Source organism: Chionomys nivalis, chromosome 13, assembly GCF_950005125.1.
Source record: "Chionomys nivalis chromosome 13, mChiNiv1.1, whole genome shotgun sequence".
In the NCBI taxonomy this organism is placed as follows: domain Eukaryota; kingdom Metazoa; phylum Chordata; class Mammalia; order Rodentia; family Cricetidae; genus Chionomys; species Chionomys nivalis.
Window position 1 is genome coordinate 52,632,179 of NC_080098.1, and position 17,090 is coordinate 52,649,268.

At 39.1% G+C, this 17,090-nt stretch overlaps 1 protein-coding gene across 6 annotated transcripts in view; it reads left to right on the forward strand.

Annotated features, from left to right (window-relative positions):
• Fars2 (phenylalanyl-tRNA synthetase 2, mitochondrial) overlaps positions 1 to 17,090 on the forward strand; it is a 389,947-nt gene that overhangs the window by 68,783 nt on the left and 304,074 nt on the right. For all 6 annotated transcript variants that reach the window (XM_057788169.1, XM_057788168.1, XM_057788167.1 and 3 more), the window contains one exon: positions 13,055 to 13,687. In XM_057788169.1, coding sequence (XP_057644152.1) covers positions 13,076 to 13,687 — 612 coding nt within the window. In that variant the 5' untranslated portion in view covers positions 13,055 to 13,075. The remainder of the gene's footprint in view (positions 1 to 13,054; positions 13,688 to 17,090) is intronic.

Below are 17,090 nucleotides of genomic sequence, written 5' to 3' on the forward strand. Positions count from 1 at the left end.
CCATCACTTTGTGGCAAATATTTGCATCTTTATAATTCAAACCTATCAAGGTTTTAACACCATCGTCAATGTTAAGAAGTGCCCTCTGTCCCCTTTCCAGCCACTCATTACCAGTGCTTGCCAGAGGAGTGTATTGTTATGTTTTTTTTTCACCAAAGATTAGTTTTCTCTCTTATGTTAATTATGTAAAGGGAATGACATGTATCTATTGTCTGTGACTCTCATGTGATTGCACAAAATAGCCACAGGTTCTTTTAATGGTCAATCGTTGTCAATAGGAAAAGCTTAATGTTTCTAATAGCTTATAGTTTTTATTTTCATGATACCTAAATTTTAATTGACCTCAGAATCTTTACTGAGGGTTTTTACCTAAATTTTAATTGACCTCAGAATCTTTACTGAGGGTTTTTAAAGTAGTGACGACTGCCCACTCTCTCAGTACCTGTTCAGGAACGTGGGTAAAACCCTGCTTACAGCTGCTGCTGGTGGTGGCGGCCTTGGGAGCAGCTACTGCTCTACACAGAATAATTTTTAAGCATTGTACAAAATGGTATATTTAAATTTCCTGGTGGAGCAGAGCTGTAGTGCAAAACGACTTTTCTGATGCAGTTCTTTGGAAACAATTTCCGCATGTGTCGTATTCTCTGTGGCCTCTTCTGTTCATGGGAACTAAGAACTTAAGGTGTTAGTGTTATTTGCTTTTAAGTCATTTTATGTGCCATTTCCTCATGTGAGAGTCTGCTTACAATTGCCTTAATGCAGGAAAAATAGATGTTTCTTTCATTTTTTTGTTTCCTTTTCCTTTTTCTTCCTTTGTCTCTCTCTCTTTTTTTTACTATTTAAACCCAAAGCTAAAATTTTTTTCTTATATACATATATCATCATAAACTTCATTGTGAGTGTTTTCTCTCTTGTCTGCTTCCTCCCTCTCTCTCTGTCTCTGCAAAACTTAAAGGATAAAAAAGTTTAGAGTAAAACACAAGTTTCTCTCCCTCCTTTTCCTAGCCACCTTTTCCCTACCTGTGAGGCATCTACTGTGAACAGTGTCTTGGTATGCACTCAGTGTGCATCATGCAAGCCTTCTGTATTTGTATTTGCTCACTCTTTAGAATTAATTGTACCTAATATCAGGACTTGAGATAGTGCACTAACTGCCTGACATGTGGAGCAGGGAAATGAGGGTAGGCTGATCTGCACGCCTGCCGCTGCTGTGGTTGAGCCAGGCACTGTTCTTCCTTCACATTTCAGCTCATACTGAAACAGGGAATGTTTTCTTGGTCTGTTTGGTATCATATTTTGGACACTGGTAATGGTTTTTATTATTGATTTTACTTTTTTAAAATAACTACCAACCATTGTGCTGAAGTTCCTTCTAGAACCTCTGAGTGCAGGAATTTTTGAGATGCAACTGAGAAATAACACACGTTAGAAGCTTCATTAGGTATTGATTGTGAAATTACTGATGATGCAATATATTAACCATATAAAGGGCATTTAGACAGAATTGCATAGAATGTTATGTATTGATCGGGTGGCAACAACATGACTGAAAGCTTCCAGGAAATCAACCCTGTATTTTCTCTGTGTGCACATTGCTTTTTTCTTTGCTTGCTATGTCTGTAGTCACAGTGGCTTTGTAAGATAACATTAACTATCGTAAATTAGCAGTATTTCCTGTATATTGGCAATTAAAACACCTTCAAATATTACTTGTCCTTACAAACACCAGTGAGCTCATAGAGCAATATAAGTGTATTTTACGTGGAGAAAATAATAGATGAGAATGGCGAGGCTGCTACTGTCTTTCTACTATGTCCAAGCTTATACTGAACGTAGCATATACTGTGTGCATTTTAATGATCTTTGAATTATTAATTTAAGAGTGATGTTTGATTCTATGCTCGCAATTGACTTCCTACACTGACTGTGATTGCCTTCTCTCACCACTGTCTCTGATCTGCTAAGGAGAACAGATGGTGACATGTAAAGGTAATTGTGAGGTGAGTGGATGTTATGGGTTCTTAAGTAACTAACCAGGAATCTGGAAATCTATCACCTTAGATGTTCATCACAGAGTTACTCCTTTTGACTTAAAAAAACTGAAGCGCAATTAATAAAAACTCAGAGAGAGAAACTGGGGTTCAACCTGAAGATCAGAAAAGCAAAACAGCCCGCCACTGGCTCTTCCTTGACCCAAGTGCTGGGATTAAAGGCATGTGCCCCCATCTCCTAGTCCAGACAGACTGTCTTAACTGTTCTAGTATTTTCATGAGCCATGGACAACCTGTTTAGAAGAACAAAGAGGAGAGAGCTCAGTTCCCAAGTGTCCTCTTCTTCCTCCTCATTTCTTGTTATTATTATGTTATTAATGACAGGCTTTTGCTGTGTAACTCAAGTTGGTCTGGAACACAAATTTTTCTACCTCACTTTCTGAGTGCTGGGATTACCGGAACATTTATCCAGTTAAGACAGTTTTTAATGCAGATAAAACTTTATTGGAGATTTGAATCATGTTAATGGGAACATCGCTTCAAGTTTTGAAGAAATCGTACAGAGAACATACTGAATAAAACATGGTAGGCTGGTGTTTGTTGGCAAGGCCAGGCAGTGGGCATTGCAGGGTGGGCTGCAGTCTGGACAAACCCAGTGCTTCATTGTAGCATTATTTTGTCAGTGGATGGGACTTTGTGTAGTTTTCAAGTTTGAAGGAATAAGAAATAAGCCATGGAGCCTTCGAGGGCTATGCTGCAGTTCCATTTATAGGGAGCTACACTGGAACATGTTGGCCTCTGTTTACCATACCAGTCCTGGGCATTGGGACTAGATGTGCCCATGTCTGTAACTTACTTTGTTCATTCCTGTTGACTGAGTTTCTGTCCTGCCCAATTCCTGAAGTCATGAAATCACACAGAGCTATACATTAGTTATAAACTGATTGGCCCAGTAGCTCAGGCTTCTTATTAACTCTTAACAACTTATATTAGCCCATTATTCTTATCTGTGTTAGCTACGTGGCTCGGTACCTTATTTGGCAGGGCAGTCATATCTTGCTTCTTCTGTCACCTGGTCAGGACTACAGACCAAGCTTTCCTTTTCCCAGAATTCTCCTGTTCTCATTGACCTGCCTTTACTTCCTGTCTGTTGTCCCGCCTATACTTCTTACCTGGCTACTGTCCAATCAGCATTTATTTAAAATATAATTGACAGAATTTAGACCATTGTCCCACACCACTCTGCCAGACCTAGCAGCCAGGGATTTTATATGCAGTGAACTTATTTGGAAAATCATAGATAAAAATCAGCTTATTTAGAATATTTAAGAGAAAAAATTTAACCCAGAGGGCATTTTTTCTGCATAGCAGTAATATTTTGAATTCCTTAAAATAGTTTTTTTAATATGCAATTAATGAGCTGACTTGAAACAAATTTTAATTTTATTTGCCATTAACATTTTGCTTGCTAAATGATTTCTGGGTGAAAATCTTCTCTTTCATTAGCTGAACATTTAAAAATTTAAAACTATTATATGTGTACGCATTACTAAAATTATTATGAAACTTGTTTAAATGCTCAAGTTTGTGGATATTGCACTTTCTCCTTAAATGTGAACTATATAGAACTATAGTCCAGTTAAACTTTTTTTTGTTTGTAGAAAATAAGGTAAGAAAGAAGCTGATAAATGTTGAAATTAGCCAGCAGTTTGCTGTTTCACTTGGGCTTCTTGAGATAGTGAGGAACATGAATTATTTTTGTTTTGCTCTTTGTTTTTATTGGTGTACATACATATGCGTGTGTGTTGTTTACCTTGTGCATGGTGAGTTTTCCTCTGGCATATTTAGGAAAGCATTCATGCTAGTAGATACTGATAACATGAACTTAGTCTTACATGACACTTTGAGAAGTAAAAAATAGCGAAAGAGTGATTGGGAGTCACATCGCTTCCAAATCCGGGAGTGTCCTGTGCCACTTATTAAGCAGCATTCAAGTTAACTCGCAGGATCTTTGTTCTGCAGTCAATCCCTCATGCATTCATTTAATTACATATCTTATCGTTTGGGCTTAAGATATCCACACTGATTCCTCTTGGAACTTGCGTTTAAGGGTGGAAAAAAGGAGAGAAACCTTTCAAAGTGGCGTTGTCCCTGTGCTTCTGCTTCCACCACATGAAACTCTTCCAATGAACGCTCTTTTGTTTTTGAATAAGTAAAGAGATTCCCAGTTTGAAAAACACTTTCAGAATTCTCATTAAAACCATGGCATTTATTATCAAGGGTTGATATTGGTAGTCACTTTTCAACTGACTTATACTAATGAAAAGATTCTTTTGAATGGGTATAGGCGATTATGCAGATAGACAATAGTTGTGTTAATACTTGCTTCTCCCCCTTCCTTTCCTCCTTGAGACTTAATGTTTTAATAAGACATTATCTACACAAAAGGCCACCATTACAAAAGACAGAAGTACCAAGAGATTTCTCAGGCTTCTGATCCATATGCCCTGGGCTTGTCTTTCACATGGATATCTGCTTTCTGTAGCTGTCAAGTTCATGCATAATTATCTTGACAAATGACATTCTCATTAATATTGTAATGAACTTTTGGCAACCAGTGGAAGCCATGTGCCCCAGGCAGCAATGCCCAGTTTCAGTTTCTTGCTAATGGTTATAAACCCTGCCTTAAATATGCTTTGAAGCCAGTGATAGGTAAATAAATCACTATTTGAGCTAAAAATTACTTAGATTTATACACACAAGCCAAGAGCACTGATGTGTGATGAGGGGCGGCTGGTGTTTACCAGCTAGAGCCCCTTATATGTGTGGGACCTGCAGTTGCCTGTTCTGAGAGCTCCTCTGTTGTCTCATATACAATCTGGAGTTTATCAGGAGAACACATGGTGATGAATTATTACAGAAGAGTTCATTCGCTAGATGATTATCGAGAATGTTGAAGTACCCCGTGTAGAAGCAAGGTTACTATTAATCAGAGGCTGCAACCATGTCTTGGACTCAGGTGCACTAGATTCTGTGAAAAACATACCTGTCTAATAGACAATGTAAGTAGGAGGTGTGTATGTGGGGTGCTGTCCATACCACTCGATGTGTATTGATATGTCCTCCTAAGCAGTTCATGGTATTCCAAGTTGATGGTTTCAAAGTACATGTCTGTTGATTCTTTGTCATCTGAGTGACCCTACTTAATTTGTTTCGCATTGAGCTCATGGAACCTGTGAGCACTGTGGAGTGAGAGTTGTTCATTGATTTGTTCAGTCATTAATTTTGAAGAAATACTTTCTTTCGTGTTTTGCAGTGTGTACTGTGTGCGTTCAGTGCCCTCAGATGCCAGAAGATAACCTGGAAGTAGAGTTAGAGAAGGTCATGAGCCACACATATGCTGGAGATCAAAGCTAGCACCACAGAAAGGGCAGACTGCTCTTAACTTTTGAGCCCTTCTCCTGCTCTCCCCATTTTAATTTTTTTTTTTTTTTGTATTTGTCATGGTTGACCAAGTTTCAGCTGTGCATTTGACTTTTTTTTTTTAGGTTCTTTGGTTCAGAAAAAAAAAGCATTTTTGTAATGTCATCTACTTACTTTCTTTAAAAGTGAAGTGAATTCAGCTGGGCGGTGGTGGTGCATGCCTTTAATCTCAGTACTCAGGAGGCAGAGGCAGGGGGATCTCTGTGGGTTCAAGGCCAGCCTGGTTTACAAGAGCTAGTTCCAGGACAGGCTCCAAAGCTTCAGCGAAACCCTGTCTCAAACAACCAAAAAAAAAAAAAAAAAATGAAGTGAATTCTAGAACTGATTCTCTAAATCCACCATGTGCTCCAGCTATCAGTGTGTTTTAGTTTTGATAATTTATATCTTGTTAGGGTTTCTGTTGCTGTGATAAATATCATGAGCAAAGCATCTTGGGTAGGAAAGGGTTCATTTCATCCTGCAGCTCACACTCCATCACTGAGGGAGGTTAGGGCAGGAACTGATGCAGAAGCCATACAGGATGGAGCTTTGTTTGCTCTTCATGGATCGCTCAGCCTGCTTCCTTATACAGTCCAGGAAGGACGGCCTATGGTAGGGGTTGCATCACCCACAGTTGGCTAGACCTTCTCCCATGAATCATTAATCAAGAAAATGCCTCAGAGGCAGGTTCACAGAACATCGTGATGGGGGCGTTTTCTCAGTTGAGGTTCCTTCTTCTTAAATTACTAGCTGATATCAGGTTGACCAAGAACCAGGCAGTATAGGCAAGATGAGATGAAACTATTTTGTCTATTAGTTTTTGTTATAAATTAAAGTTATAATATGTCTCTTAACATTTTACTCAACCATTAGAATTAATTAAAATGCTATTTATATAAAGACAACATTCTGGAATTGTTCTCCAGTGCATTGGTGCTGGGTAGTAAACTAGGTGCATGCTGTGGGAAGGATTCCAAGAGGAAGGAAGAAAAGTAGCTCGGGACTGGTCTAGAAAGTTTTGACTTAGTATTGGGACTGTGACAGTTTTCCCAGTAGAAAAGCGATGTTGGCACATTAAACGTTTAGAAGGCCCTCATGTTAAAGCTGAGAAAAGGAGCTCATTGGGGCCTGACAGCAAGCAGTGGACTTAGGACCAAGGCTACTTGAGCCGAAGGCCTTTTATTTGTAATCCTCAGGTCTATCTGAGAAAGGCCCTAAAGAGATATAGATTCCAAAACTTACTTGGGTACAAAATTTGAACTGATTTTTTTTTTTTTTTTTTTTTTTTAGCTTTTAAAAGGAAGATTTATTTGACAAGGTTCACTTAGTGCAACACACCTAAAAGGAAATCACAATACACTGAAAGACTTAAATCAAGGCCTCAGAATTTCATACAAACACCAAGACCAAACAATCCTAAAGTAATGGTATTGCGTCTCAAAATTTCTCCATTAACTTAAAAAAAAAAATAAACCATACAACTCACGTGCCTTACAGGTTATCAAATGAAATTAGAACAAACATGCCAAATGTTTCACTTTTAATTGTAGACGCAGCTCCTATATTGAGTTTTACACAAAAGCATGTCTTTTCAACATGCATCAACAGTGTTCAATGTAATGTATGTATAAGAGCGACATTTAACATAATTCAACCGCTTTAACCTAAGTACGCTTACTACTTACATACGTCCTACAGTAACTAGAGAAAAGCTGGGAATTGTTTAACAGTTACAGTTCATCAACTTCACTGAACTGATTTGACTTAGGAATTTTAGTGTTAAATGGGTCATTGCAATTTCTGCTCTTCTCTCTGTGTGTATCTCTCTCTCCCCCTCCGATTTTGAATTTAATTTCACTATTAGAATGTCGAAGGAGTTGGCAAACTGGAAGCAGTGATAAGGCAACTGGAAAGATCTGTTAGCAGCAGCACAGAGAATACAGTTGTTACAAACGGGCTGTGAGATGTCTTCAGAAGAGCGTTGCTTCAGTGAGACAACTGCGCGTGGGCAAACTGTGGAATTTGTACACTGTCGGTGACTCCTGAGAACAGTGAAAACAGGAGAGGGTTATATAGCTGGTAGGTAAAGAGGTTGGCTGATTAGTAGGGCTGGGAAGTGAGGAACTGGTCCTGTCTGGTGAGTGGAGGTGAGGAAGGAGTGTCCTGTAGGAGTCGAGTATAGGATTATGCCAGTGCGGCAGGTGTGACACAGGAAACCCACATCAAGATTTCTGAAAGGAGTGTGGCTTTAGACTTCCTATTTACAGATGAAGCTATAGGCTGCTGGAATGCATATTTGCATATCATTAGTGGTGCTCTGTAGGAGCTCAGGGAGCTCACCTGTGCCTGGGGAAGTCAAAGTAGATCCTAGGCAGTTCTACAGTCAGCCCACTTTTCTGCTTAGTGTGCAAAGTGATGTCTTGGTATTTGATCTCTCAACAGTGAAACAGCTTTATAAGATAGCCTAGTGGGCAAGAAATCCTGAATCTCCTGAAGAACAGGTCTGCACAGATCAAAAGCAAAATGAAATGATAGTCTTGCTGCAGATTCCTCTCATTCCCAGGCTTTCTGAAAGAACTATGCCTTCATCATGCTGCTTGTGCTATTACTGATGCTCCACCCAGTGAGGCAATCTTAACCACTGCTGGATCTCTGTGAGTTCAAGGCCAGCCTGATCTACAAAGCAAGTTCCAAGACAGCCAGAGCTGTTACACATAGAAACCCTGTCTTGAAAAATAGTAACAACAAACAAACAAACAAACAAACAAAAAAAAAACAAAAAGGAAAGGAAAAACAACTGTTAGATTCTGACTATGGCCTACTTCCTCACCATGCCCCAGCATCCCTGCATAAAGAACCTCTTTGCTTACAGGACTGCCTTAGTTTTACCCAAGCTTTAATGAGTCTTTTCCTTACATGCAAGAAGTGTTTTCTTCCTTATTAAGATGCCACATAGCATTTGAGGTTTCACCCATATTAAAGGTTTCTTTTCATGAGTATAACTGTGAAATGTATTTACAGTTGGGCTAGTTTCCTAAAATTTACTTCTTAAGAAGTGGCACTGGGTAACTGCTGTTGGGTTTATGATGGCCAATTTATGACTGAATAGAGAAAATTGGACAGGTATAATGTTTTCCACACAAATGTTCTTCTTTTATTCTTGTAAAAAGTAACAGTGTAGGTGAATATCACACGCAGTTATCTTGCCAAGGCTGAATTTGCACCGACACTCTTGTTTAATGCAGGCCGTGCAGTGTCTAGAACACAACTGGACACTTTCAAAGGTTTTCTTGTATGTTTTGAAAATAAACTTTAAAATATAATACACATTTATTCAGAAAAGTTTAATAGAAGTATAAAATAGAATGAAGAACCAGTGGCAACTGCTATTAAATTTTTCCCATAGTTCATCTCATGGCTTCTATGTCTAGCATGCAGAACCATGTAATTATTACTATTTTTTCCTGGTTTTTTGAGACAGAGTTTGTCATTGTAACAGCCCTGTCTGTTCTGGAATTTGTTCTGTAAACCAGGCTGGCCTCAAACGGACAGAGATCCACCTGCCTCTACCTTCTGAGTACTGGGATTAAAGGTGTAAGCTACTACCACCTGGCTACTTGGGACTGGAGAGATGGCTCAGAGGTTAAGAACACAGGCTGTTCTTCCAGAGATCCTGAGTTCAGTTTCCAGCAATGACAGATCTGGTGTCCTCTTCTGGCATGCAGGCAGAACACTGTATACATAGTAAGCATGTATTTGTATAGGTAAGGTTTTATACACATATGGCCTAAATTATCACTAGCAAATTATTTCATCTTTTGGATTCTTTTTAAAGTTTGTTATATTTAATGACTATATGATATTTTATTGTGTGGTTCTTCTATAGTATGTTTAATTATTCTTTTTTCGGGGGATATTCATACTGTTTTTTTAACTTTTTTCTAGTATAAATATCACTAAATAAAACTTCATTTTTAACTCATGCCTTCATTTTAATATTCCTTATGATAGCCTCCATTACTGTGCCAAAGGGTGTGAACAGTATTAAATTTCATGATAGTGCTGAATTGCTTTCTAGAAAGCTTGTGCCCATAACTCTCTCTCAGGTAATAGAGGAAACTGCCTGCTTAGAGATATTTTGTTATTCATCCTTGTCAGCAGGATGCAAAACATACTTTCTTGATGTGATCTTTTTTGAGTGAAAATGGAAACAAGTAGAGTAAAATGTATGCATGTATTTTGAAGTAGTCAAATTTTACATTTTTTTGCCATATGGACTATATATTATATTTGTCATTATAACATATGTCTGATGACTTTTGCCCAGTGGTGACCTTGTGTAGGCTATGGTTACTCACCACTGATCCTTTTCAGCAAGGGAAATCATTATTCTGGTAAGTTCATGAACTGCTTAGATTTTCTAACAAGAATGAAGGAGGTGGAGAGGGGATTTTTGAACCCATTATAAAGTTCACATTAGGGCTATAGAGAAGGCTCAACTCTAAAGGGCATGTACTGTTGTGGAGAACCCAAGTTCAATTCCTAGCACACACACTGAGTGGTTCACAACTGCCTGTACCTCCAGCTTCAGGGGATCTGACACTGTGTTCTGGCTGCCCTTGGTGCCTGCATTCATGCTCACTGCATGCGTGTCTATACATAATTAGAAAGTATTTAAAGTCTAACTAATAAGTCCTCAATAAACTACATTGTTTACCATTTTATTGGTTTAAATACTTCGCTAGATTTGTGGTGGTGAAAAAACTTTGTGTATCATTAATGTGGCCAATATTCTAAAACATCCTTTAAAATTAAGGTGTAATTCATGGCTGTAAGCTTGAAGCTTTAAGTTCTTCCTCCTCCTCCTCTTTTTTTTTTTTTTTTTTTTGTGGCAATGTGTAGCCCAGGAATATAACGGTACCCTTTTCAACCAGTTCTGAACTTTGTATAACAGCATATGCCTGTGGAAGAAAGAAATGTTTTTTTATAGCTTGCCAAGAGTGCTGAGCTGGGTAACTAGCAGCCTAACAGTGTGACTTCGTGCTAGGATATATAAGGCTGCATGTGAAAATTTGAAATTCGTATCTACTGCAGGGACGAGTTACTGAACAAAGATGGGAAGACAGATTACAGTTGAAACTCAGCCAAAAACACTCGAAGCAACCCTGGCAAAATAATGCCATGTGCATAAATCAGAGTGTTCCTGGGAATCTCTGAAGCGTATCTATCATCATAGGTCTAGGGGCAGGTTTCCAGGAAGTTATTCCCACTCGCAATTTTGAGTCTGGCAACTGTACTGCTCAGGTATGTGTGAGGTAGGCTTTTGGTAGACCATGGAGCTCTGTATTCTTGCTGGGATTGCGTGAGTCTTGAAGAAAGTAACTGACTTGTGTATTTTAAATTATCTCAAAACGAAAGTTTGAAATTAAAAAAATTTGAGTTACTTAAGTTTAAGAACTTAAGTTAGTTCTTGATTTTCAACTTTGATCTCTAGTTACCCTTGTTAATCAGTCCCCGAGGGAGTTCACAACTGCTTGTGTTGAAGTAAAGAATAATCAATGTTAGAAGATCACTCACTATCTTTCGGCTAACAGGCACTGAATTTGGACATCTATTCCTGGGTATTTATCATTTTGTTCGAGAAGTCAACGATCTATCCCACATGATTGCCGTGGCAGTTCTTAGTTTGAAAATTCTACAATCTTATTAAATTCTATGCACATTCTCTCTCTCTCTCTCTCTCTCTCCCTCCCTCCCTCCCTCCCTCCCTCTCTCCCTCCCTCCTTTTCCTGTCCTGGGGTCAGTCCTCTGTCTTCTGTCAACTTTGTGTCCTCTTTTCAGTAAATTCTCTTCTGGTAGTGTTTATTGTATGCATGTATTACAGTAGACACTGTCTTTTAGGAGGAATAATCTCTGATGGAATGATGCAAAGGGTTTTAGATTTTAGATTAAATATCTTGACCAATAAGAGCAGAGAAGGCTTAGCATTCACAAATATAATTTCTGTCCACTCTTAGCTAGTCTGTGACTTAGCATTGATTTATTTTTTATTTTTTAATCACTGAATAAAACTCTTTACTATCTAGAGTAGTAGTAATTTTATTCAGAAAATCTGTATGCATAAGTATATGTTGGTGTGTATGTGTTTATGCGGTTGTGTGCATGTGTGCATTTGGGTACACGTGGAAGCCAGACATCAACATTGGAAGTCTTTCTCAGACATATTTTGTCTTGTTTTTGAGACAAGGCCTCTCACACTCTTCCCCCTTATTTTTCAAGGCATGGTCTTTCAGTGAATTTGGAACTTATCAGTTCAGCTAGGTTGAGTGGCTCATGAACCCCTGCCCAATCAATGAATGATGGTTTTACAGATGTTTGTTGATGTGCCCACCATTTTTATGTGGGAATTGGAGACCCAAGCTTGGTCTCTCATACATGCATGGCAGGTACTTTATCAATTGAGCCATTTCCCAAGATCCTATTCAAATGTTTTTCCAAAGGTATAGTTAATGACTTTTTATGATTATGCGAATTATTCCAGGAGGCAGAAGGTACTCTCTCTTTCTCCCTCTGTAAAAGGGAAAAAGGACTTTGTAGTTATGAGGGTAGAGAGCAGAAGAAGTGTGGGTATTTACTGTAATTTTCTCATATTGCCCATCAGAGGTCTTAGTGTGAGCATATAGTCTCTTTAATGAATGAGTCCAGCTCTGTGGACTCGTAACTTTCAGGTGATGTATCTAAGGATTCCCTTGGTGTTACACTCTGGTAAAAAATACAGTTGGTTGTTGCTCATGATGAAGGCTTTTTTTTTTCCTACAGAGCAAAGAGTTTAAATGATAGGAGAAGGACACCTAGAGATGAGTGACCTAAAAGCATCTTCAGTATTCTTGTGGCTTAGTGCAGTAAACACTGAGTCTTTCTCTTAGTGTGTCTTGTTTGTTTTGTTTAGTTAATTCATTAAAATTAATTCATTAAAATTTTGAGACAGGGTCTTACTGTGTAGACTTGTCTTGACTGGAACTTGCTATGGCTAGACCAGGATGGCCCTTAAACTTACAAAAATTCAACTGCCTTTGCCCCCTGACTGCAAGATTAAAGGTGTGCACCACCATACTAAAATCCTATTTTTGTTTGGTATAAGAACATACCACAGACTGAGTAATTTATAATAAAAGGAAACTTGTTTCTCATAGCTCTGGAGTTTGGGGTCAGTGATCAAAGCATGAAGCCACACCTTTCTGTTTTGATCATCTCATGGCAAGAAAGAGAGAGAACAGTGTTTGAGCTTTTCCTTGTATGAGAAGCCTACTCCCACCCTAGTTAACTCACTCCTGTGTTCTAGAGGCAGAGCCCTCGTGCTTCACACATTTTTGTACTATTAGATAGCAGTGAAATTTCAACATGGTTCCTGGGAAGGACATTCAAATTACAGCAGCCTGTCAATCGATATTTTCAGTTGTCTTCCTGTGGTGTGGATGTGATAGGAGGGACACATATATGTCACTTAGAAGGTAGTGAGCTTGTTTAGATAACATAAGACACATTTGTTGTTGTCTGCTGAATGAAACTTAATTTGTGCTTTTCCTATGTGCTCCTTCCAGAATTTCTGAGAAGCTTCTATAATGGTCTGTTCAACCTTCATCCGAGCTGCCCATGAACACATCTACCTAGTAAGGAAGATCAGTCATGTCTTCAAATGCCATCAGCGTCGGGCTTGGGGCTCAAGGCCAGCTGCATCCCAGTTTCCTGCCCAAGGCGCTCCAGGCAGTGTGATAGAGCTGCTGGGAAAATCCTACCCTCAGGATGACCACACCAACCTTACCCAGAAGGTCCTATCTAAGGTGGGCAGGAACCTGCACAACCAGAAGTACCACCCTCTGTGGCTGCTCAAGGAGCGGGTAAAGGAGCACTTCTACCGGCAGTACATGGGCCGCCCCGGGACCCCTCTGTTCTCCGTCTATGACCAGCTGCCGCCAGTGGTTACCACCTGGCAGAACTTTGATAGCTTACTAACCCCAGCAGACCACCCCAGCAGGAAGAAGGGGGACAGCTATTACCTGAACCGGGTGCACATGCTGAGAGCACACACGTCAGCACACCAGTGGGACTTGTTGCATGCAGGACTTAATGCCTTCCTCGTGGTAGGTGATGTGTACCGGCGTGACCAGATTGACTCCCAGCATTACCCAGTTTTCCACCAGCTGGAGGGTGTCCGGCTCTTCTCCAAGCACGAGGTGAGTCTCTAGATGTGTCTTGTTGTTGGAGAACATTTGTGTTGATGTCACTGAAGACTAGTCATCTGTGAAACTCGCAGACTTGTCCTTGGTCTTCATTTCCATTACTGACTCATCCGTTATTCGTGATGTCTTTCGTGTACACTGGCCTTCCAAGCCACAGTGTGTCTGCTGTGTTGTCTCACATCGCTGCAAAATGTAAACTTCAAAACAAAGTTTTCTTTATCACTTGTCCGTTCCAGTCCCCTTCTCTCAGTACTGACCTTCTTTACACTGGTTTACTACTTATAAGCTGCTAGTGGTTCACATCCAGCCTAATCCAAACTTAGCAAAGGTGCAATTCTGAACCTGTGCTCAGGCTGTCCGTTTGTATTGGTGGAACTTAGTGCTGGTCTCCTGCTGCTGGAGAGTGATGCTCTCCTGTGCTGAGGGGGTCTGTAGGTGCACTTGTTGCACCATCAACTATGCTCTGTCCCTCAGCTCCTTCTCCTTGTCTGATACTGATAGTGGTGTGTGTCTTAATTGTTAGTGTAGATGTGTATGTTTGGATGCAGAGTCTTCTTGGTCAGAAGTCTGATATTCAGGTCATCTGCAAAAGTTTTCAAATTCATACATCAGTTTGATGTTGTCCTAATGTACTGGGTATATATTTATTTTTCTCTGCAAAGTATGAAAGCCCTACAAAGCTTGAACCCACTTACTAAACAATAGTCATAATAAGCACGGTAGCTCAAGCTTGTAGTAATTCAGCACTTGGGATGCAGAGGCAGGCACTGGGTTGCAGGTTCAAGGCCACTCTGGGCTTTATAGTGAGACACTGTTTTAGGATAAACAAAGTAAAGAAAAATAATTAAAATTGTATCATTACCTTTCTTTCAAATATATTAAAAGACTCCATCTTATTGCAAGAAACAGACAAAACTGTAGTAAGTACAGGTGTTTCTCGTATGTCTCTAGCAACCCCTTCCACACATTTTTCAGTGGAAAGGGGTATTAGTAGTGTGGTCACAAAACTCCTTCTTGCAAACACAGCTTGATGGGCTCTTAATGTGAAAACAAATAGCATAGAGTCCTTAGACTAACGGATAAATATTTTATTATTCTAGTAAATACATTAGCAGGAAACAACTGAAAAGTACTACCCTTTCTCTGTCTGCTTCAGAATAATGTTATCCTTTACAGCTGGGACACAGGTTAATCTTCCTCAAAACAGGCTTCAGTGCTGGGTCTGGGGAGTATAGAGGGCATTCCTAGTACTTGGGATGTGGTGATTTTAGAAAGGATATGGAAACATTAGGGCACTGAAAGGAAACGGCAGAACTAAAACTTGTACAAAACGCAGACCATGTTAGAGAATGAGTTTATAGAGGACTACAGCAGTGCCTACAAAAAGGAGAACTTCCTAAAGAACCACTCAGAGAGCAATAGCTGGATTACAAAATTTTCTAGTGGCACTTTGACATGACATTCTCATAAGAAGGGAGGCAGAGGCAGGCGGATTTCTGTGAGTTCGAGACCAGCCTGGTCTACAAGAGCTAGTTCCAGGACAGGCTCCAAAACCACAGAGAAACCCTGTCTAGAAAATATAAAAAAAAAAAAAAAAAAAAAAAAAAGAATGCGAAGATTGAACGTCAGTGATTACCACCATCATAAGAAGAGGATCCGTCAGGGGCTCAGGAGGGAGCACAGGTTGTAAAGTACTTGTGCCAGCATGAGAACCTGAGGTCACTCCCCAGTGTCAGTGACAGTAGCTTTTTACAAATGCTAAAAGTGGAAGCATGCCTTGAAATCTCAGTGCTGGTGAGGCAGAAGAGAGGAACATACGAGGTTATGGCACAGAGAAGTAGTAATCCATGTGCTGATCATGGGGAATGGCAGCAAGTCTGCCCAGGATGTGACCTACAGAGTGAAGTTGAAGGGAACCAAATGCAAGTGATTGAAAATATTTAAGCAGTGGGATGTGTTCAAGAACTGAAGTCATCATTTTCTACTGTGTTGTCAGTGGACTTGACTTCTTTTGTTTGACGGAATATAGAGGAATTCCTGTGCTCTTAAATGCTTTCTGTGAGTTCTATGTGTGTATTTGTGTGCAGTAGGCCCATATCTTTGTTCATAACCCATTGGGAAGCTGAGACTATACCTTTGTTATAGTTTTGGAAATGGTACTCAATAGAATGAATGACTCAGTTCAAGAAAATGGCAAGAAAAAATATTAGGAAGTGGAACTTAGGGATGAAGGCAGGATTGGCTCACCTGATCCTAATGTTAGATCCTAGTAAGGGAAAACATTTTTAGGAAAAAAGGAAAACAATGTTTAATGTGGTTAGAAAAGTGAACACTAATGAAACACCTGAAAGTAAGTTCCTTTCTTTATTTAATTTTAAAATGTGATGAGAATATAAACGTTTTATTAAGTCATTATTTTAGAAATGCATAGTGAAACACCAATATGGAAAAAACAGGGTCTTGGGATTTTTTCATAGTAATATTGGAAGTGACTTTGGCATTTTATGGTGTATGTAAGAGGATTGGTTGTGAATTGTTATTTACTTGGGTATTGTGTGCATCCAAAGTCATCTTTTTTGTGTGTTTACATGTGTTTGAGATTCATCTCCTATAAAATGGAAATACAGAAAACCTTGAGACCAGTCAGTCAAAATGACATTGGCTCAGCCTGTACTGTAAGGTGGCTCCTTCTTTCATGGGAAGGTAACCATCAATACTTTTTTTAAAGGTAGAGCACATTAAAGAAAACATTATAAATGACACACAATAGAAACCTGAAAGACATTCAGTCTGGAATTCATAGCTTCTCCATTTTCCATGTGATTTGAGATGTGAATTTTTACCAAACTATTAAAGATTTATGTAGTTTGTTTTATAAAGGAGAAACAAGACATTCATCAATCTCGTCTTATGAGGGAGGTTATACCTGTTTATATAAATGCTAGATTGAAAGGAAACTTTAAAAATTTCACCTTTGTGGATACCAGTCATTTTGTTTTAATGAACAGACAAACATTTATTGAATGAAATATTTACAAATTCAATTCAGTATTGTCCCATTCCATTATTGTTTACAAATATTCTACTCTACAAAATTAACTCATGCAAAGAGAAAAAAAGCATATGATTATCTCAATAGATGTAGAAAATAATTTTCCATTTAATTATTTCATAGCATTAAAGTACATTTAATTACATTAATGACACATGGTAAAAACTTTAGCAATATATTTGGAACTTTGCAAATGATATCTTTCAGGCACTCTCAGCGGCCGTCATAGGTAAGGATGAGTCACTATACATGTTTCTATCAAAATCAGCTTCCATTCAGAGCCATCTGTGGCCCTGATTCTGCTCAGTATTGAATTAGAAAGTCTCCCTACAACAGCAAGAAAGA